Source organism: Aptenodytes forsteri, unplaced genomic scaffold (genome assembly GCF_000699145.1).
Source record: "Aptenodytes forsteri isolate BGI_AS27 unplaced genomic scaffold, ASM69914v1 Scaffold118, whole genome shotgun sequence".
In the NCBI taxonomy this organism is placed as follows: domain Eukaryota; kingdom Metazoa; phylum Chordata; class Aves; order Sphenisciformes; family Spheniscidae; genus Aptenodytes; species Aptenodytes forsteri.
Window position 1 is genome coordinate 464,504 of NW_008795859.1, and position 23,782 is coordinate 488,285.

Genomic DNA, 23,782 nt, shown 5'->3' on the forward strand with positions numbered 1-23,782 from the left:
CCGTGCCTAGCCGAGCCGTGCCGAGCCATTCCCGTGCCGCTCGGTGCGGGCTGCCGGCCGCCGCCGGAGCTGTCCAGCCGCCCGCGCCTGCCCGCCCGCAGCTCCAGCCATCCCCGCCATGCGAGAGCGATGAGAGCAGCTCCTCCAGACGCAGCCCGGCAATGGAGGATGATTTATTCCAGCTGAGACAGCTGCCGTGAGTAGCACCGACAGGGGAGTGGGGATGCGCAGGATTTCTTCTAAACGGGCTGCAGAGATATTGTGAATCCTGCTGATTTTTAAGGGAATTATTTCTAGGAAGTGTCTTAGGCCCCGGGAAGCAGGCCGTTTTCCTTGCACAGCTGCCCGGGTTCAGCATCCTGGGGGCATGCAGGGATCCATTTGTTATATAAATTCACTCAATTTTTATTTTTTGCATGAACTTGATGGTGGTAGAAATAAGGAGGGGTGGAATAAAACCGTAGAAGTGCCAAAAGATTTTTTGAGAGGAAACATTACTATTGCATTTGCAAGGTGGATTGCATCTGTAAATAACGTTGTGCTAGGGAAGGCATCTTCCTCGGCTTCCTCCTTCATGCCGCGAACTGATTGCAGATCAAAACCTTTTTTGCAAAGGTGTGTTTGCAGTGAGTATCATCGATATTTGCTAACTGTATGTTTTGGAGAAGCAAACATTGCTGCACAAGGAAAATGCTGTTATTTGTGAGGAACTCCTTGCTGTTGGGATGCGGTTGCTGGATCTGTGCAAAAAGGTGATAAAAGCCTTGCTGCCTTTTAACACCAGCATTTCCTTTCCTTTTCATGAATGCAAAATGTTTCCTTTAAAAACAAGTGCATTTCTCCTAATGCTCCATTATCAGGTGCTTTGAAACATATTCCTATTTATAAATCATTGACTCTGCAAGGCAGGGAATAAATGCTTAAAGTTGATTTTAAATATTAATGAGCTCATGTCAATGACAGAGAAAACTGTCCCGTAACATTTCTAATAAGTTGGGAAAATGGACATGAACTCCAGTTATTTTTAAATACTTAGTTTGGATGCATTCAGCTTCTCAGTAAAAAGACTAAACATGATTTCATTAGGCCATTTTTCCCAATCTCTTTTTTTAAAAAAAAAAACAAAAAACCCAAAACACAGAAAAATGTTCTAAAGTACCTTTCAGTGTAGGTGTAATTAGACTTATTTGGTGCTGTGAGATCTTGCAAACAAATGCAGCTCTCTGAGATGTCTCAGCTGTGAAGAATTTTGCAAGTATGGAACAATAAATATCACTGTGTGTTTTTTTCTTCATTTGTGTCAATTTGTTTCATAGGTTCCTAAGCGATAAACATATTTTTTTGTTTCCTATGATGAGGAATGTGGCCAGATAGCTCTCTACTCAGATTGCCATTGAAATATTTACAATTTTCAGATCAGTCACTGCCTTTGTATAGCGTCTGGAACCATCATCTCCAAAATGGTCAGTTCTGAAAGTCTACTTCAACAAATATTACAAAATAAGAAACAGTAATACAGGGGTTTTGTGATCAGGTACTTTAAAAGTCAGGAAGGGTTTTATTGGCATGTTTATTTTGCGCGTGACTTTCTAGGACACTGAACAGTTACCAGCATAGGTTGTATGAATGATTTTCAGTCATAATCCCATGGAGCAATGGCACTTTAGACCTCCTGAAATCTGGGGAAGAGGTGTCCACATACTTCAATGAACTTTGCACCAGGCTTTGAGACTGCTGAAGTTATAGTAATAGTCTTCCTTTAAAAAAATACAAATATAAAAGTTTCCTTCCTGTATAGTTAAACCAGGTGCTTGTAAAGCTGTTGCAAATAAGATATGAATGATACTTTGATATCAATTGCCCTTTGTAATAAAAAAGTCATTTCATGGGCATACGAATTTCAGTGTTTGTTTGCTGAAAGTGTGTATTTTGTATGTCATACGAGGATTATATCTTCAGTGACAATTTTAACGCGAGAATAATAATTACTTGTGTTTGTCGTATAGGGTCAGCAAAAGAAAATTCAAACCAAGATAGTTGTACTGAGGTTAAAAAAACAATCAGATTAAGAGAATTTAAAATTGAGTTTCTTAATGGAACAAAATATGAACCTGAATTCAGACAAGCTTCATTGTTTTGTTTGTCTTTCCTTATAACTGAGTGAAGGATCCTCTGCATACCCCAAATCAGAATGTGAGATAAACCCTAGTTTCACTGCAGTCAATGTAGTTTTCTTGCTCATTTCGAAGAGGTCTGGGGTTTTGTTCTGTGTTCTTATGTTTAAGATCTTCAAATGTTATCTTAGAAAACAAAATTTGTGACTCTGTTATTGTCTGCCAAGACATAAAGGCCAGAGAAAAGCTTTCAGTTTCCTGCTGCAGCTGAGAGCGTTACTAAAGTAGTACAAGGAATATTTGCCCCATACAGCTCTTGGAATGCCCTGTTTACCTGAAAAAATCATCCCAAAACATCTCTACAGCCTGCAAAGCAGGCTGTCCTAAAGATGAGTGATAACCTCACAAAATGGTCACTGTACTTCTCTCTCTCTCCAGGTTACTGCCAGAATATCATTAGTGAATATGTGCAATTCCCCAAATGGGATGTGGTCAGGGGAATAACAGATGTGCCAGAACTGTGAGGAGGAAAAAAAAAAGTTTTCTATCCCTCTGCTTTATGTTTCTACCGCAGTGAAATCTTAAGCTGGACTGAGTGGCTGGTCGTGGCCAGGACTCCTCTCTTTGTAAAAAACCCCATGGGTGACTGAGATGTTCATTCCTCCATCCCCTTGTCTACCATTGGACCAAAATCCATTTATGGGGTTTTTGTAGATTGCCCATCACTTTGCCCTTATATTAAGTATTGATTGTATCATCAGCACTTGTAAGAGAAAATAAGAGTTGAGGTCTTGCCAAATATGAAAAGCCTTTCAGATCACCTTTAGAAATGTCATACATGCATGTCAGTTTGCTGCAGCTGCAGTTGGCAGGGATGCTGATAGTTTAGTTTTGCTGACCCTTAAACCAGAGGATTAAACTGAAGTTCAAGAGACTCTCTGCTAATCTTTATTGTAGAGTTAAAATGTTCAGGTATTGGAAGTCAGAAGAGGTAGTAGCGAGACTAATTTAATCTATTTCCAAAATGTTTAACTGAAGTGCAAGAAATCATCAGTTGCCAAGGTGAAGAAGTTACACTGATGTTGCAGGTAAAGTGAAGGAAGCTTGAGGAATCTGATACATTAAATATGGTAGATCTGTTTCAAAATCTTTGTTTGGTCACGGGAAACTTAATTGATGGAAAATGGAGCTCCTCTGTGTACATGAAGCGTTGCACAAAATCACTCTAACCAAAAGGTGAAAGTTGTGTCGATTTAACAAAGTTCTGTTTTCATGTCTTATTCTCTCCGTGGCCTCGCTGCAGAGATTAGATGATTATCTCTCAGCTAGGGCCAGAAATTATATAAAATACAGACAGCCATGACCATGACACTCATGTGACATTCATCATCTCATATGCCAGGACTATAACTGGCGGGCAGGTATACTCTTCAGTCTTGACTTGAACTTAATGAAAAGGAGTATCCTTTGATTCACTTTCTTATTCTGTCCCACCTCATTACCTAAGAGATTCAAAAAATGCACAGATGAACCAAGTATTGGAAATCAAATAGTTTCTTAAAATACAGGTATTTAATTAATTCCATAAAATTAAAGACTTCAGTTTAAGACAAGAAATGAAAGCAATCATATTTATAGTCACAGAATCATCACCATAATGGAAAAAGATCAGTCAATTCACTGAATTATCGTATGAATCCTACTTCACTAAGTAATGCTTAAAAATCTGACAAATTTCAGGAGTTCCGCTTCTCCTAAGACACAGATCACTCTTATGAAATCAACATGGAAAATTGAATTTGGGTTCTTCCTACAAAGACAAAGCACTTGAAATTCCATGTTACAGCTATGTCTAATTCACAATAAAAGTCTAGGCACACAAAACATGGTTACGATTAAATGTATCATTTTAACATATTTTTATAACCTGTATGTTTTTATAACTTTATATGTTAGCACGATGACATCTTCTTTGTACAAAAATGATGATTATATCATATAGCAATGTACCTCTGCAGTTTTTCCAAAGCCAGTAGCAACCAGCAGGATCCCATATCTAAAAGCGGATACAGATAAAAGTCACAGCATTCTCTGTGAATGTGAAATGGAGACAGGAGGGTGGGGAGAAGCCTGGCTACTGTTTGACCAAATAGGGCTTCAAGACTAACCAAACACAGCTTCGACCTGGAAAAGACCCACCAAAGTATTGATCCTTGTTTCTGTATTCTTAGGGTGGTCAAGTTCCGCCGCACTGGGGAAAGTTCAAGGTCAGATGAGGATGTCATTTCAGGAGAACATGAAATTCAGATTGAGGGTGTGCGGACAGAGCTAGAGCCTATTGAGCTTGAGGATGGAGCTGCAGTGCCGAAAGAATTTGCCAACCCAACTGATGGTGAGTAGGTTTCTTGTTTTCCTGTAAGGAGAAAGGTGTGACCTCTTCATTTCAGTCATGTTGCAACCAGGCTGAATACATTGGGTTTAGAGAAGTTAAAGATCCCCAGATCAAAGAAGGAAACAATAACACAGGCAAATTATGTTACACCTGAAAATCATGATTTAGCTACCTTGTTCTCTGAGGGATGCTTTATGCGTTTTTTTTATATTACCAGTAATAGACCCTTTTAAGGAGTTGTGTATCCAGTTGTCACCACCTATTTCATACGGAGGTTTGACTTAGTTTCCTTTAGAACTGATCAGTGCTCCTAAAACGTTGCCAAGTTTGCTGGAGCAGTTACACGTGGCTCACCTTCAAGGCTGAGCATGAAGCCTCTGCAGTGTTCCTGTCTCCTCCTTGCCTAGAGGACAAGAGGGACAGAATGAATGTACATCCCAGCCTCTGCTTTCTGCCTAGCAGAGAGGTGCTGACTGCCCTGAAGGCAACACCAATTTAGAAGACATGAGAAACGTTAATTTTGTCTTAGCACAAGGCATACTAAAATTTTGTAGGATGACTATTTTCCCAGGGACTTATTTATTAACAGATTGATGCAAGAGGAAGCCAAAATACCATGGAGTGAGCTCAGTGAGTTTCTCAAAAGACTCAGTGCATCAGTGCAAGTCTGCAGATATATGTAGAATTTCAGTTGGCACATCGCCCAAAAAAGTGCAAGTGATGCAACAACCCAATATGCTGAGCTTCAGGGCCATCACATCAAATGCCTGGACTGAAGTCACAAACAGGTTTTATGACATCTCTGCTTCGTTTTATCAGTTAGATTTTGTTTGATTTCCTTTTGGTTTGTGTTTTTGTCTTTTGCTTTCTGAGGATGTCCAACTCTTAGCTAGATAAAACTTTTCTGTGGCGAATGTACTTTTTAAACTGCTGGAAGTGTTAAAACTTTGAGACTTAAATTGATTTAAACAACTTGAATATCAAAATGTATTTTTGTTGTATATTTCATTTTGCACTTGAGCAAAGGAATTTGAGATATCTCAGCTTCTTCAGGTAGAAAAAAATACTGAGGTCATGACAATGTGCGGGAAACAAGAACCACCAGCATTTTTAACAAAAGTGTGTTTCAAGATATATGTCTTGGACAAATTCTTGATTCAAATAATTACAGTTTGACTCTCCATGCAGTAAGATATTCTTCTGCACTTTCCATCTCTTGCATAGTATTGCTATGTGCTATTGAACAGCTCATACACTTCTCACCAGAGGAAGGTGCAATTCAGTGGCTGGTGGAGTCACTCCCAGGAGTAATAGGCTGAACATGTGCTGGAGTCATTGGTGCTACGCTGATTTACTTCTATGTGAATAAAATATTCTAGGAATATTTAGAATTATTTTGGCTTTAGCACAATTCCTGAAGAATGTAGAGATTTTCCCGAGTAGGAACTGTATAAAAGCAAAGTCACTCTCTGTTATGTTTTTTAGATCTCAGTAAATTACCCAGTTAATAAGTCAAGGGATGGCTCTTACTAGAAAAGGAATACACTTCTGCACTAGAATTGTTTTCTTTCTAGATACTTTCATGGTGGAAGATGCGGTGGAAGCCATTGGATTTGGAAAGTTCCAGTGGAAGCTGTCTGTTATTACTGGATTAGCATGGGCAAGTAATGGTTATCAAGGTCAACTGCATGATCAAGTTAGAGAATCTCAGTGATTTCAAATAATGTAGCCGTTCTCTGTTGACAAAAAGTCTCCAAACAGATAATTGTACAATAAACAAGGAATTTTACTTGAAATTTTAAAATGACAGCTGGACTCAAACTTGTTATGTGGGGGTAATGAATAACTGATTGATTTCTCTGTCTCTGTCAGTAGATTACCCAGTTAATAAGTAATTGCATTCACAGAAAATGCTGTCTCAAGGGATGGCTCTTACTAGAAAAGGAATACACTTCTGCACTAGAATTGTTTTCTTTCTAGATACTTTCATGGTGGAAGATGCGGTGGAAGCCATTGGATTTGGAAAGTTCCAGTGGAAGCTGTCTGTTATTACGGGATTAGCATGGGTAACTCATGGTTATCAAGGTCAACTGCATGATCATCAGTTAGAGAATCTCAGTGATTTCAAATAATGTAGCCGTTCTCTGTTGACAAAAAGTCTCCAAACAGATAATTGTACAATAAACAAGGAATTTTACTTGAAATTTTAAAATGACAGCTGGACTCAAACTTGTTATGTGGGGGTAATGAATAACTGATTGATTTCTCTGTCTCTGAAGTTCTTATAAATCAGGGTTTGAAAAATCAGTGATTTTACCACATCCATCCCATTAGCTACAATATCTGTTTTCTCTATTAGTCAGTATTATTATAATCTCAGTTTCAGGTGAACAGCAACCCTGTACTTCTAGTTTTAACCTTGATGTCAAGAACAGAAATACAGGCTTTGTTTTCACTTTTCTGCTGTTTCTGAAGCACTATATTTTACATCTACTGTGGTATATTTTAGGGTAATGATATCTGGAGCCTGTATTTACCAGCTATTGTCTACATATCAGGTTACAATCTGCCATGGTTTAGATCCTAAATCAGTAGTAGAATTTGGTCTACAGATGATCTATCAATATATTTGATACAAATCCAGAAGCAGTGTATAAGGGAAAAGGGAGTAAGTTTTAAGGTAATAAACAGTTCTGACTGAATCTGTGTGTAAAGGAGTTGAAAGCTCATTCCTGTAATATGCAACATGGAAGTGAATGAACCTGGATGACTGACCAGACAAGCCTTCTCGAAATCACCCACCGATAACTTTTGATTTGGCTCTTTGAATCCTCTCTGCCAGCGTTACTAAACGTTATGACAATCAGAAATTAGTTTAAAAGTGCACCTGTTGCTTTTTTTCTCTACACTGTGTACATCCACTGTACCTTGCAAACATGACTGTTTTGTTTCACCTACAGAGTGAGAATGGCACCAGCAGAAACAAGGTTAATTTCAAGAAGGAATATTATGGACCACTACGTCAATCTAATTTTCAGGCAGTTAATTTATTTTTGTTTCTTTTCTACCCTTCTAGATGGCAGATGCTATGGAAATGATGATTTTAAGTATCCTAGCTCCTCAGCTTCATTGTGAGTGGCGATTACCAAGCTGGCAGGTTGCATTGCTCACATCGGTAGGAAAAATAACTGACAGCTGCTGTATTCTGTAAGGTTTTTCCACTCATTGTTATTCAGACATTATGCTTTATATCCCAAAGTTAAATCTGTTCATGGCCTTTGCAGATTGCCTTTGGCTCGGAAGAATGTAGGAGTCTTTTTTAAAAGCCAGAGCTTGAAGAAATGAAACTCAGTGAGAACTGAGGAAATTTCGCAAGTTTCAGGTTCAAAGTTTCATGTAATTTCCAGGAAAATATATGAATTGATTCAGACTCATCCTAAAATTCAAACCATTTGATTAATTGAAAAAAGGATTGGTAAATTTTTACTATCTTTCTTGAAAATCTTTCTCTCTCACCACATTTAAGCTCGCTTGTACATAGACAGTCTGGGAGCCGTGAGAGAGAGCAAGCAACTGCTTTTCGAGGTGGATCATTCAGTGATCTTTGCAAACAGAGCTCTTATAACACCACCTCTACGTATGGTGCTGTGATGTTGGAAACATGCAATGCCTTTAGGGATAAGAAAACTAGTTTTGGGACCCTTCTCTCAGCATATGCCACTGTCGTATGGCATGCACTTTAACTCCTACATTTCTGTTTCCTTTAGCTTTTGATGCCATTTGTGGTGGTGTGTAAATTGGTCAAAACGTTCAGTAGATTTAAATCAGTTCAGATCATGTCCTTTCCCATACCTGAATGCAGCCAGCCCATCTGAAGGAGGGTCTCGTTCCTTCTTTCAGCTCAGCACGATTTTATTCTTAGTGAGCAAAATCAGAAGGAGAAGGGGTCAGTGAACATGAGACAAAAGCTTTGACAAACAGGACTGCTTCCTACCCCACTTACTGCTTGAGTATGCACTTCTTTCTCAGAAAGAAATCCTATGGTTTTAATGCGCTGATGGGGGAAACGTGCTTGGGTTTTGCCATTACCTTCACTGAGCAGGATTTCATTTCTCTCTCCATCTACAGAATAAACTATACTTTTTGGTGTCACCTCTGAAAAGGGTACAATATATTTTCTTTGACACCTCAGTCTTCAGACTTTTCTGAAGTTGTAAGATCTAATTTTGTCTCCATTCAAATCTGAGACAACCTGCTAAGAATGGCAGTAGGAGACTGGAGGCGAGCTGTCTGAGAAGTACTGCATCAGCACTGGGCTCTTAGAACAGCTCTATCTTGCAGACCTCAAGCAACACTGATCAGCTTTTATTCATGAACATGTTCGTTGGAACTGGACAACTCAGCATCTTCCAGGGCTGGACTCACAATGTGTATAATACCAGAGTGCACATTCTAGTGTCAGACTGGTTTGTCACTGGATGGATCTTTTAATTGCAAAGCTGACTTGAGGGGTGCCTAGTTGCTTCCCCTCTCCAACCCAGGCACTTGCTCCTGTCTCCACTTGCCTGTCCCCTCAGTAATCCTGATGAAACACTCAGTGGGGCCTTGCTGTGAAGCAGATGAAAGATTTTTTTGTGGGTTATGAAAACCCTTCAGCAAAAAAAGCCCAGCCCAGAAACAAGAAAATTATTTCCATTTAGTGGCAAATTGTGCTCTCCAGTCATTTCTTATATTTCATTTTCTTCCATTTATCAAAAGATCAAAAATATACAGCACTGGTCTAATTCAGTAGTTCACAAATTAACAGGTAAGATAAGGGTGAGGTGATGACAAGTAGCCTGGCAGAGATTTGGTTTATTTATGTTGTGTTTAGATTCCTGACCTCAACAAATAGCAAGGCAACTACTGAAAATGGGCCCACCACTGGAAGAAGCTGAGAGACCTTGGCTTGAACAGTCTGCTGACACTCATCCCCACTCCTGGGCAATAGCAAATTCCCTTTCAAGTCAGTGGAAATGAAGTTAGGCTAATGCTGAGTGACTTTTGAAAAATCCCACCATATGAATAATGATCTTTAATAGTCTCTACTGCAAAGGCACTATACCCAGAACAGCTGGACATTTTGCTCTATTGTTAGAGCCGAAATTTTCTAGTTTCACTGTGAAGTTGTGTTCTCTTTGCTGTCATATAGAAATTTTCACTTGTCTTGTTGTTAAGGGGAAGGTTTTTTTCTGGTGTTTCACAGGTGGTGTTTGTGGGAATGATGTCCAGCTCCACCCTCTGGGGAAACATTTCAGACCAGTACGGGAGAAAAACAGTAAGTCTTCAGCTCCTACTAGAATATAGTCTAATATTTCTACAGTGTGGATGTTTCAGTGCATGATGTTCACAAATATCATAGTCCACATGTATGAAGCAGAATTAAACAGAGCCAGAATTGACCTCCCATGAAATAAAAGGAGTTTGAAGCTCTACTTTACATTTCATTAATTTGTGTTACAGCAGAGACTTTCTTTTCCCCGTGCTTGTTTGTTAAATACAGGGCCTCAAGATCAGTGTGTTGTGGACGCTCTATTATGGGATCCTCAGTGGTTTTGCACCAGCGTATAGCTGGATCTTGGTGCTGAGGGGACTGGTGGGCTTTGGGATTGGAGGAGTGCCTCAGTCGTAAGTAAATATTCACAAGTCCAAACTTTCTCTTCTCTATTTATTTTTTTAAAAATGTTTATGTCAAATTGAAGACATGCCTCTGTTAAGTTTTCCCAAACCCATTTTTTTCTAAGTATTTTGGAACTAATATATTAAACTCTCAGAAGGCTCTGAAGATACCTAATACATCACTGAGGTGAATCGGATTTACGATGACTTCTGTGCGAACAAGCTGGGTTCCTAAATGTAAGATGTTATATGCCTTAAGTCCTTTTAAGCTTCTCTCATTCCCTCGGGTAAACCATGGTGAAAATGAGGGGCCCAAAGAGCCCACCTCAAAGTGGGTAAAACACAACAGACAGCATTTTGTAGCTGTGCCTAAACACTGCATTGCTAGATTGTATTGGTGGAGTCCATAAGGGATGACGTGGTCTTGTTGCAAAACAGGTCATGCCCTAAACACTAGCATTTGGAGGTAGAGCTGAGCCCTGACTCCTGATTGTAAAACTGCAGATTATTGTTCAGTCAGAGCCTGAACTTTCACGTCTGAACCTGCGTTGGAATTCCAAAACCACACAGCCGAAACCTGGAGCACTGAAGATATCTTGATGGCTCAGACGCATTTCTAATAAGAAGGCAGCATCAGGATATTTCTCTATTACTGTGTCATTCCATTCACTGAAGAGGGGGATCTCTAAATTTTCCACCTGGAATAAATAACTCTGCTCTAGGCTTTTAATTATAAATGTAAAGGGAAGAGTATAGCCATTCTCTCTCTGTGTAGTCTTTTATCCTTATTAATAATTGATATTTTGCCCCATGGAGGTGCTATTTCGGAGTAGTCAGAGTCTAACTTTGATTGATGGCTCACAGACTTCTTCACAAGGCAAGTCAATATCCTGTCTTTTCTATTGCCGTTCCCAGATAAAAGATTCAAAGCTGAGATGGAACATCACAGTATTATTAATTTTCTTTTACTGCTCTCCTGCCCACCTTTAGAAGCTGCACAAAAGCGTAACGTGTATGTAAAATAGGAAAGTCCCTAGCCTGCTGTGTATTGCCCAACGGTAAGGCAGTTTCTGCCATGCAGCTCCAACTGAGCGCAACTGGAATGAGGCAGGCGAACAACAAAGACAAAGCATCAGAGTTAATAATGCCTTGTACTGCAAACACATATTAATGATGTTCCACAGAGCCCCAGTGGAACAGCTACAGCACAGCTAGTGCCATTTTACAGAGGGGCGGATAATGCACAAAGGCTACGTGACTTAATGAGAGACAAAGAGCCGGTTACAGAACTCAGAGTGGATTTCATTGCTGCTGAGTCTGTTTCTTGTTCTAACTATAATAGTGATTCCTTTGACAGAGGAGTAAGTATATATGAAGCAGGAAAAGTAGCTCCTTTCTAATATCCTTAAGTAGGCTATGTAACTTTGGATATGAGTGGCTGAATTTCAATGGAATGACATGGGTATCTTTATAATTGTATCTTCTATAATGGGTATGAGAGAGAGATTTTTATGAAAGGTGCTATTAAAAAGAAAGCATCCAGCAATAATAAATTAACTGACTATAGCAGACATCCCTCTATCTGTACATATGTAGGAGCTGCACCTGAGAAGCTGTGGCCTCCTCTGGGAATTTTCTGTGAGATATTATCTAATGCTGAGTATGACTATTCATTCACAGTGCCAACATCCAGACTTGCAAAGATATGGAGTATTCTCTTAAGAAAATAGTTCTGTACAGCACTAATCATTTCCTGTTTTCTGCTGCGATATATAGGGGACTGCTCTACATTTCATTACATGATTTTACTTCCTTCTCCTCTTAATCACTGATTTAATATAATATTGTGTGCAACTTTGTACTTTGATGAACTGAGTTCTGGGAAGCTACTCAGAGATCAATCCACCATTTGTCAAGTTAGTAGGAGTTTTGTCACAAACATCAAAGAAAGCCTAAGGAGTTTAGAGGCAGAAACAGGACGAGTCAATGGAATGCAAATAGAGTAGGAGCAAAGAACGACAAGTCTTACCAGACGGTTTGAAGAAGACAAGAGAGCCTTGACTGGCTGCTGGCTCTTGCGTTCATCCTCAGGAAGTACTCACAGAGAAGCTGTACCATTACTCCTTGGCACAGTCTGAAACAAAGGCTCTGCAGAGTTAGATGATTTCTTTTTGAATTCCCACAATAAAAGAATGCAAATTATTTTATACCAGTAACAGGATCAGACCTTGAAAGTATTCACCTTTTGGAGAATTGAAACCTGGCAGAGTAGACTGATGTGAAATTCTCTGAGCCAGTTGTAAAGCCCTGAAGAAGTACTTTACCCAGCAAGAGTGTATTGAATGCTGACGGACCAGACTGAAAATAACAGGCATAATGCCTGTCCCAGACCAGAGCAGGGTTGTGAAAACATACGCATCAAGAACTGCTGCATTTAGCTAACAACTATAGGGTTACAAAATCACACGAACAGAGCAAATTCTGTCCTCCATTGCAATGATGAACTAAAGGGGTTTTGTTCTGATGTAGAAAGGGGAGTCTGAACCAGTGTCCGCAGTCTTGCTGACTCTGAGGGCTAGGAAGGGTTTTGCGTTACTACTATGGGTTTGGCAGTTTTAATAAAAGGCAAACGAAATGTTTGAACCTCTCTCATTGTGCTAACGTGGCATTTTTCTCAATGTGCTAACATGACATTTTTCTCAATGTTCACTCTTTACAGGGTAACCTTATATGCTGAATTCCTTCCAATGAAAGCCAGAGCAAAATGCATTTTATTAATAGAGGTGAGCAGTGTAGCTATGCATACTGGTCCCTAGAGGGACAAATTCTGCTGTTGGTTACATCCATTCAATCCTACCGATTAGAAATCTCACACATAGCTGCAGTCAAATCTTGGTTGTCCAAGTAGTGTGGAGCTGAGGTTACCCCCATACACTAGTACTAGCTCAGGTCCAAAAGCAGCATAAAGCATTCATGTAATGCTCCACTCTTTTTGTTGAATCTGCCTTTTTGCAAATTAACTTGCATCCAGCGCTGCGTAAGTTACTGCTGTTGGCACAAGGGGGGCCATTTGGGTGTCACCTAATTTCATGGTGAAATTAATCTACAACTCAGTAATGGATGGTGGAGAACTGACTGTTCAGTAAATGCAGGGCTAAATTCAGCTCCCCGTATTCAATCCAAATGTATCAAAGTCAGAGAGAGCAGAATTTTGCCCTATAAATACTTTAAGGCAAAATTTGCAGCCCTTTAACGGACGGTAGAAGGGTCAGAGAATAGTACTATTACTTGTCTGCATCAGTCAGTTTGGGAAGAGCATCCTTGTGGAAAGCCTCACCAAATTGAAACAGCTTCTCAATGCAAAACCAGTCTTCTAGGATATCTGCTGGCTAGTCCTACATTCAGTTGATTAATCTTTCATAAATAGAGTTCAGTAGATGAATTACTTCTTTCTGTGTCACTTTTGTTCTGCCACAGTTTGGCTGCCTCTGAGCAACCCTGGGTTAGAAATATATTCTGAGCCTTAAATAATGAGCTAAGTGGATTCATAATCTAAAGGAGAATAATCCTGCATGGGTAGGATATGCAAGAGGATGCCAGCTCCATCATTTGCTAAGAAGGTATCAATTCCTTCTTTCATCCACAGGCCAAACTCTGTGGCTTTGGTAGCTTGGTTTTGGTAAGGAAAGCAAATACCATAAATCTCGTGGTGGTAGCTGGGAATAATACTCATAGACAGATAAATTAATAGTCATTTTGCTTAAGAAACACCGTGTGATGAGTCTATTCCTTATGAGAAGCTACCTACAGTTAAACATGAGTGTCTAGAGAAAGTCGGTGCTAGGTTTTCAGAAATGAACATTTTAGCTTCTGCAACACTTAAACAAATCCCCTTAAAATGTCTGGACTCTATTTCCATACAGTGGTGCATATTTGAAATGTCTCTGGCATTTCTCTCTCCAGCTGTCCCTAGAGAGCTCGTCTTGGAATGTTACAAAAAAAAGAGGCCTTAAGAGCACTCTTATTCTCATTTGTGACTGTTTCTTTTCCCTTTGGCAGGTCTTTTGGGCCATTGGGACTGTGTTTGAAGTCCTTCTAGCAGTGTTGGTGATGCCCACTCTTGGCTGGCGGTGGCTTCTCATTCTTTCTGCCCTCCCACTTTTGCTCTTCGCTGTCCTATGTTTTGTAGGTATTCTTTCAAAGACGAATGTATGTGCCATCAATCTACCACTTCTCTACCTGATTCTGTAACCTGATTGAAGGAAATCGTGACAGTTTTGAGCTTTCTGTTGATGTCTTCTTTGAAACATCTGAAATAACGGAAAAAATGCTGTTGTTTCAACAGTGCTAGTAAAAACATTCCAGTGAGAGCTCTGTTTATGTGACTGTAATTGCTGGAGGACAATGGTGGGCTGGAATTTTGTGAAACCAAATCAGGCCTGGAAATCTCTCCAATTTAATGACTTTGTTTCAACTAAGCTCAGTGGAATCAACATTTTATTAAAAGCTGTTGCTATTTCCCTGATTGCTCTTTAGATTTTTAAATTATTTTGTCAAAATCATAACTTTTATAATTTCTGTCCACTTAAAATATCCACCCAAATCAGGGGTAAAATCTGCATAGTGCCCATCAGATTCTAAAATAAGATGTGTATCAGTTAACCCTGAGCTTCAGTGCACTATTAGCTAATATATTTGCCAATCACTCAGTCTTCTCAAAGATATACGTCCTTCTCAGGTTGTTTAGCAGCTCTTATTATTCCTCAGTCACTGACATTGTTTTTCAGAAATAACTCCAGTTATACAGGTGCTAACATGCTTGTTTTTAAAAGGAGCTTAAAAATGCAAATTTTGGAATGCCTAGAGCATCTTGTTATCTGCCCTGGATGCTTTGCCTTTCCTCCTGAGAAGGTATAATGTAAAGAACCTGCAAAAATGCCTAACATTTCTCAGGAATAAAACCAAGGTAACAGAAGGGAAAGATTTTAGACTGGAGTTCTGACTTCACGGTGAAAGTGGGGTTTTGCAGTTTCTTAAAGCCTAACGAGGAGTTTGACATTTGGCAGAAAGATGGTTCTCTGAATTGTTAAAGTTTAGTTCTGTAATCCTTTCCTATGCGAGTAGTCTGCTGGAGTCACTGAGATTTCCCACTGTAAGCCCACAAAGAAAATCCTCAGTGTGTTTATTGCTGTGTTTTGACATCGTTGTGCATGTGCTCTGCTTTGCTCTCTTAGTGGCTGCCAGAAAGTGCCAGGTATGATGTATTATCTGGAAATCAAGAAAAAGCAATTGCCACTTTAAAGCGGATAGCAACGGAAAATGGAGCTCCAATGCCTTTGGGAAAATTAATTATTTCCAGACAGGTATGTACAGGTAGCAGGCACATGAATAACGTGGGATACAATGAAACTGTGCTGCATTCATATGTATTTTTATAAGCAAATAATCAATGTTAAGTTTAATTTTAATGTCTCAACCAGTAATAAAAAAATGAGGGATGATCTTATATGCCTCTTTCACAGTGAGGAAGAGCTGGTTTCTCATTTTTATTTACATGAAAATCCTGAAAGTGAAAAGGACCTTTAAAGTGGGCATTAATGTTATTTAACCTCACTCTAAGACCCTATTATTAAAGAAAATCAAACCTTGAGGCTACCGAAGAACTCAGATCAGAATTCCCAGATCTGAACTCATGAGACAAGATGGAATTTGACTCTTTAGCTGTACCTCATTTTTAATCTAATCCTGATTTTCTGGAGTGGGAAAGCTGCAAGCTCCTATTCAGTCCTAATGCATGGAGTAATTCAGGCTGTTATTTCTGAGCTGCATATTACCGTATGAATTGCATTGGATTTTTTTTCATTTCAGCTTTATATGGCCAACTTTTCAGCACGCTGTCAACATTTAAAGCAGCTCTACATTTACAGAACAAAGAGCAGACTTTTGTAAGAAAAGAAAGTTACAAAGTTAGCCAGCAAGGAAGGACAGCAGAGGGAGACTGGTAGATTTGAACAAGAGCAAAATTGTAGAGCTAGGCAGGAGCCTGTTGGTAACGACAGCATTTTACTGATCAGAGACGGAGGTTTGATTTTCTAAGGTCTGGCTCAGTGAGGATTTGAGCTCTTGTGCGTTTCACAAATGCTTGGTTCAGTCACGGTAATTTTGACGGGCTGTGCAGGAACGCTCTCCAAGTTTTGGGTGGCTTTGTTTTCAGGGTGGGGTGGGAAAGTACTTTTCCTTAACCACAAGTTTATGGGCTGAGCCCTCTACTCTCTCTCTCTAAGAACCACACAGTTTAAAAGGGGTCTGCTTGCAGGAGGGCTGCTTGTAGTTCCTCAGTACCTTACCCTAGATCAGAAGCCCTGAGGGGCTGCTCTAATTTACGGGAGCTGACTGTGCACCACATGAATCGTATGCCACCTGTGGATTGGCAAAGTTCTGCTCTACCTCTTTCCAGCCCCACCTTGTTCTGACAGATCCTCACCTTCCTTGTGGAGGAGTAGTGTGCCCTGTGCATGAACTGGTTTTGATATCGTTGTGCTCCTAGAGAATTCCCCTTGGCAGAGGAATTCTTTGCTTGGATCCCAGCTCCAGTGTGGCTCCTACAACCTGAAGAGCCCTCAGCTGAAACCAAACACTCATCCTGAGATATAGTACATAGTACTGTGTATTGTATTATCCCTTGCCACTCTGCACCCTCCAGCCCGGGACCAGTGAGTGCCCTGATCATCTGACTTCCGCTTGTTTTCAACAGGAAGACCGAGGAAAAATGAGGGACCTTTTTACGCCCCATTTTAGATGGACCACATTGTTACTCTGGTTTATATGGTAAGAGGAAATATAAATGGCTCAGTGCCAGCACAATTCTAAATGGTTTTTAATGGAGGCATTTTACAGTATCATTAAAATACAGCAACTTCCTCCTCAAAAAAACCGCCTACTTGTATTGATTTGTAATTTATTAAACCACCCAATCACTAGCATTCTCAATCTAATTGCCCTTTCATTTTCTAAATGCTGATAGGAAATAGCTTTGAGGTAGCACTTAGTGGAAGTCCACACACAGTAGGTTCAATTTTCATTCATGTTGTTTACTATAGGTTTGACCTGCTGAGACTTCCTCTCTCATTTTCTTCCTTGCAGGTTTTCCAATGCTTTTTCGTATTATGGGTTAGTTTTATTAACTACAGAGTTCTTCCAAGCAGGAGACGTCTGCAGCAGTGAGTATTAGTCCATTTTAAATATACCCTGTTAAGTGGTAGAATATCTTTTATTAGATCACCTTCTGCTGTTAGTTTGGAAAGGACTGTGGCTGCCAGCCTGAATTTTAAGGCTTCCACTTAAAGGGTTACTTATTTGAAACATTTTTGATAGACTGTTCCTTGTCTTCTGCGCAATGCAGAGAGGTCCTGCAGTGTCTCTGAGCCCAAAATGTAAAACAGCAAGACAACCTTCAAGGGAGACCTGTTAGAAAAAGTAACTGTTCTTCTTGAGAAAAAAGTGATTGAATAAATGTAAGTTTCCAGATTTGACAGGCCTAATTAGTTCTGAGCTAGAGGTAACTGCTGCTGCTGGGGAGCTCTCAGGTTCTCAAGTTGTGAAGACCTGCTGAGAAAAAAGATAATGGTGGGAAACCATCGCCCTTTTTGTTGCAGATTTTTGTGTTTAAAAAAAAAAAAAAGTGCTTTGACTGCATTAAGAAGAGGCTTGAAAAGTTTGATTCCCCAGGGGAGGCATGATTGTATTCAGAACACTTGTAATTAGTGAAAACTGTCTGATAGTTGGAAAATTCTAGAAAGAGGATGGGTAGTATTGGGAGAAGACACAGATCCCAAGCTTGTACAACAGTGTATTAGCTATTTGAGAGGTCTAACTCTGGTTAGTCTCCACAAAGGAGCATGCATCCTTTAAAAATACTTGTTTTCACAAAGACACGGTATTATTCAGTCTTCTCAAAGTATACATTAAGTGTTAGTATCCCAATTTATGTAGGGAGAAACTGAATTATTGATGTTAATTCTGTTCACTGTCATGAGCCCTGGACTGAAAAATAACTAAGCCCCTACAGCTGATAAGGAGGTGTAAGTTTTCATTCTGATAGTGATGGTTGCAGAGGTAAGACATCCTGCCACAAATAAGATTATAAACTGTTAAGTTTCAGCTGTATCTTCCAGGTAGAACATACCTGCTGTGTAGCAGGGTCTTTTCAGTACATCCCTTCTATCAGTTTCAGCAGTAAGAGTGATAAAGACATAGCAGGAGTAAAGGAAGGTAAGCAGAGAAGAGGTTACTTAAAATATATTAAATGTTTGGTTTTTTTCTTTTTCCTCCCACAGTATCCAGTAGAAGGAAAGAAGTTAAAGCAAAGTGCAGCCTGACCTGTGAGTATCTGACAGAGGAAGACTACACTGATCTGCTCTGGACAACCCTGTCAGAATTCCCTGGTAAGCGGCAATAAGAAGCACCAGTTCTTCACTGCTAGTGGCTCAGTGTGACTGGAATGGGCTCTGGCACAAGCCATGAAATGGGCTCTTCTGCCTGGCCTAATGCCAATGCATTTCCCGCAGCACTGGAGCTCCTTGCTTGGACTACTTGATATATGCAGTGCACACAGTAGCTGTAGCTCTCTTCACTGCCCATGTGATCACTACAGAGAAAATCACCAGTAATTGCTTTATGAAGCTATAATGGTCCCTCTGACTATGGATTCTATCCAAACAACATATTAGGCGTTCAGAGGAAGAGTAACAATTAAATCAAAGGGGCAGAATCACTTGAACTTTTATCCATAAATGACTTCCCAGAACTATTTTAAAAGGATCGTGGTATAGTGAATCAATGAACTTGCTTCCTAAAGCTCTGTGTCCAGCCTCAGTCATGATTTTCAGTCAATTTCAGTGAATTTCAATGAACAGTTTGACACAGGACAAGCAAGATAGTTAGCATGTAATAGCCATTGTTTCTTCAGATGTAGAAGATGATCTCTCAGTATTAATATGTTTGAAATAATACTGTGAGGCAGTGGTCAAGTTATTTTCACTGTTCTAGATTATAGTTTCAGGGACAAATGCTCAAAGAGAAGCCATTTAATAGATGAAAAGTTGTAAGTCTATGACCGGTAAATATGCATAGTCCCTACCTAATGGGAGGACTGTTCTGCATAACAGTCATTCTGGGGAGGATGTCGGTGTACGGTGGAAAGAAAAGAGAGTATGTACTCTTGGACTGATGCTATAGCTGAAAGGACTGGTTTAATCCTGAGACTTGGATTAGGAGTAGAAACAGGTAGGAGTAAGAAATACTAACAGGGATACCTCTGAATATGACACTGGCAACTCTGATGCTTGAATAATCCCCACACTTGCTGTACATCCGCTTTTTAAAAGGATCTGGAAAAGTTGCATAAGAGAGAATACTTAACATTGAGAGACTTAACAAAGCTTGATCTATTTTCTTTATCAAAGAGCAGGTGAGAAATAATTTGATGGCAGCATATAAATAACACAATGGAAGGAAAATACGAAGTTCTAAAGATCCCTTAAATCTAGCAGTAGGAAGATTAGCAGGGAACAATGGTCAGAAGTTGAACAAAAGATATTCCAATGAGACATAAGGCAGGCATTTTTAGCATTCACGTTGATAACCACTGCAATAATCAGTGGTTAACAGATGTCAGAGTTGATTGCTCACTGTAGCCCCTGAGCGTGTGGGCATGTGGATGCGTGGACCAGTGGGGCTGTGAACATGGGGCAAGACTGACCAGCTGGGACACAGAGCTTCTGTTTTCACGTGGCACCAATGACTGGGGCAATCCATTCTATACCCCTGCCTGATGCCTCTGCCAGCAAAGTATTTTAAAGAAAGAGACAACAAAATTTCAAATCTAAATAACCCAGCCTATGTTAAAAGCCAGCTGCTGCAGCCTCCACCTTTGCTCAATTCCCAACAGTCAACTTGTCTCCTTCTACAGGTGTGTTAGTAACACTATGGATTATTGATCGGATAGGTCGCAAGAAAACCATGGCCCTGTCCTTTTTTGTCTTCTCGTTTTGCAGTCTTCTGCTGTTTCTCTGCGTTGGAAGGTAAGTAAAACATGGTAACAACTGGTATATCTGATTCATCCGTGATCTCTCTTGATTATGGCAGGAGAACTGGAAGTGGTGGTTTGAAAAGCCGTGAGATGGTCGTGCTCAACTGGCGAATGAATTAAGGATGGTGTTAGGTTTTCTCACCAGAGTTTGGAAGGAAACTAAAAGAAGCAGGAGAGGAGAAATCCTTCACTATAATCTTGAGGACAGAACAATCCAAAGGGGAAAATAAGAGCTTATGTCTGAGTAGGAGGCCACCATTGGACAATTTTTAAATTAGATCTGATGTCATGAGCCTCGGTAGCTGGTTCATGTACTGCTCTCTGCCATTCATTACCTATGTTTCCCCAGGCTGACTGTACCAGGGCAGTGCTTCACAACCAAGCCCAGTCTCTGCCTCCCATTCAGCTGCTCTGACTGGTTCACTTGTCATGGGCTCTCGGTGGTCTAGGTGCTGTGGCACAATTACGTGAGAAGCAGTCGACACAGACTGGCACAACCTCGAAGCTGTATACAGCATGGCTGGTGGAGCTTGATGCTGGCATTGCAGATACATGGGGCCCAACTTTCAAAAGAACTTGGGTTCACATTTTTGTATTGTTCAGTGTCTGTCCTTCATGCAGATTTTCCAGAGAACAAGTCAGTTGGCAGCTCTGCCCTTGAATCTTAAAGGTAACAAATTTCCAGCTGGGCCCTGAGAGTCTGCCTCTGACTGCATCTCGCCTTCATGCCACATGCATGGAACAATGTCTGTACCTTGGGGCTGACGAACAAGGAAATGACCTAACAGCCAGAGGAGAGCTCTCTGAATTTAAACCTTTTCAGGCACTGTACCAAACCTTATAGTACAGAAACCTTGTAATAAGAAACCTTACAAAGTTGCAAATATCCAGGTAGTACGTAGGTTCGTGTCTTTTAAACAGGAAAACTGCACTCTCATTTCCTTCTCATGCGTGCCATTTTTTTGTTAGCACCATTCATAACGTGGAATATATTTTTCTTATTTAGATAAACTTAGGCATTCGCTGCTTATTTCAATAGGCCACAGCTGTGAGTTGGAATGAATACACGTAGAAAGCTGATGTGATTGTGGGAATGCAGATTGTTTGGCATCATTGTTATATTAAAGGTCCAGAAAAAATACAAAGGGTTCATTAAAAAACAAAAGGAATCGTTCTAACAAATTTAGCATTTTTATTGCACTTGCCTCCAAGTTAAACAAACAGACTGTACAGAACAATCCCAAACACTGCTCTCCTTTTTATTCTCACAGAAATGTTCTTACTGTGCTGCTCTTCATTGCAAGAGCTTTTATTTCAGGAGGATTTCAGGCTGCTTATGTTTACACTCCTGAGGTAAGGAGGTTGCTTTTGTAATGAGAATATTTAAGGGGAGTGAGAACATGGTGGGAAAGTCATTTTTATGACCTCTTCACAATGGACCTTACCCCAGATATGAGTTGGTGATCTCATTGTCATTGTCTAACAGAACTTGCTGTAATACCACTTATTAATTTCCATTGATTTAGGAGACCGGTGGGAAGAGAACTTCCCACTAGCATTAATGGGCTGATGCTTTGTTCACAGGTTTATCCGACAGCCACACGTGCTTTGGGCCTGGGAACATGCAGTGGAATGGCCAGAGTGGGAGCCCTCATAACCCCGTTCATTGCACAGGTAAAATCCCTTCTCCTTCTGAGACTGAAGGCACAGGAAGGTGATGGACAACCTGCTTTTTTGCTGTAAGGGCCAAACCAAGGGCGATCTGTGCATGATGTGTTGAAGGAGGGTTGTTGTTGCCTGTTCCTTGAGGAGAGTTCAGGCTCATCTCTGAATTTACCTCTTGCTCCAGAGCTCCATAAGTTGGAGGATAAATAACCAAGAAGCAGGCTGCTGGATGGCTGTAAGGACACCTTAGAAGCTACCACCTGGAGCTGGGATTTGTGAGAGGCAGGGAGTTTCTGTGCATGGTGCAACGCCACCTTTCTCTTGAGATCCCAGGCTGAGGTCCTGGGGGCTACAAACCTTCGGGGTATGTGGAAAGAGCTAGACAGCGAGGTTGGAGGAGCCAGGCTCCGCAGGGACAGGACTCAGAAGACTGTGTAAGAAGCAGTGGCTCTGCAGATGGCTAGGTAGAAAACTTGTGATTTCCTTAAGTCCTGTCTAATACGTAAGGGCAGCAGCACCTTGTGGCACTTGTAATCCAGACTGTTTTGTAAGTGCTTAATAGCTATGTGTAATCATTGAGGAAAGAAACTATGCAGCAGTGCACATTAAACATTTTTTCCATACTGTAATTAAAATTTCTACTACTACATTAGTATTTGTATTTCTTTCTGTGATAAGGCTCAGGGGTACTGTTTTGTATTTTCTGCCTTTTTTCTGCAGGTGATGTTGGAATCGTCAGTCTATTTAACACTGGTGGTTTACAGTGGATGTTGCCTGCTGGCCGCTGTGGCTTCCTGCTTCTTGCCCATTGAAACAAAAGGTCGTGGCTTACAGGAGTCCAGCCACAGAGAATGGGGACAGGAGATGGTTGGGAGAGGATCTCATTCCCCAGGGGTCACCAGGTCAAACTCCGGATCACAGGAATGATGGGACATGAAAACCTGCTGAAAGAATGAATGATACGGGCAAGATCTCTTTCACAAAAAATCCAACCCTGAAGCATAGAAAGCTGACCATACTGTCACTGCCAATGTCATGTGTCAAACTGCAGGAACTTTTGGGTTGAACCTAAGCAAATTGTGTCTCTGCTGCTCTTTGCTCACACTCATAAAAACTTTACTTCTGTATTGAGAGGCATTTGATCCAGATATCATCTGAAGTTTAGCAGGAAGGGTTTTTCTTAAGTCTGTTGTGCTTGCATGGTCAGCTATTCAGCTTAAAACGTCCCGTGCCAAGCAAATAGCTAACTGAATGCAACTCAGTATAAGCTGTAATTAAAATAATGTACTCTTGATGCCTAAAAACAAAAGATTAATATTTATTGTGTACCTGGCATAGCACACGGTGGATTCCATACACTACAGAATAGGTTTTATGAACTAGATGCCTGCCTTGCACTTTTTAGCCATCAACAACAACAAAATGTGATAACGGCAAATCAACCAATGCTTTCTAGTTCCCTTGCTTATGGGTTCTGTTCCTTGAGAATTAACAGGCACTGATTGCTTGGAAACGATTTTCTGAATGTTTCTCCCATCCAAGGCAGGTAGTTTGAGTCAGTGAGGAGTGGTATTTGTTGCAGAGATGGAACCTTATATAAGAAATGTAAATCCTCATGGTTTGGAGCAGAATTTGACTTTTCTAACATTGCCAGAATCACTGAGCACTCTGTCTGTTGCTTGGTGAAGACTGCTTCAGCTGTACTGGTGTCTCTTTGTGTGTGGAGATGCACGCTGTGGTTTTCTGCATGGGTCCAGGTATGTTTCTGCTCAATTTGCCTAAGTATGTTCTTGTGGTGGTGTAGCCAAAACCTTTGATAAAAATGCCTCAGTCTGAACAGCTGCGTGTAGCAGTTTGGATGGA

At 40.4% G+C, this 23,782-nt stretch overlaps 1 protein-coding gene across 1 annotated transcript; it reads left to right on the top strand.

Moving 5' to 3' along the window:
• Positions 1-36: 36 nt before the first annotated feature.
• Positions 37-23,585, top strand: SVOP (SV2 related protein). Its single transcript, XM_009283848.2, has 16 exons — positions 37-196; positions 4,346-4,506; positions 6,487-6,572; positions 7,583-7,681; positions 9,752-9,823; positions 10,049-10,173; positions 12,884-12,947; positions 14,224-14,349; positions 15,399-15,527; positions 16,919-16,992; positions 17,308-17,384; positions 18,501-18,608; positions 20,135-20,246; positions 21,526-21,607; positions 21,839-21,928; positions 22,640-23,585. Exons 1-16 carry the CDS (start codon positions 162-164, stop codon positions 22,844-22,846), a joined length of 1,647 nt encoding a protein of 548 aa, XP_009282123.1. The 5' UTR covers positions 37-161; the 3' UTR covers positions 22,847-23,585.
• The last annotated feature ends 197 nt before the right edge of the window (positions 23,586-23,782 follow it).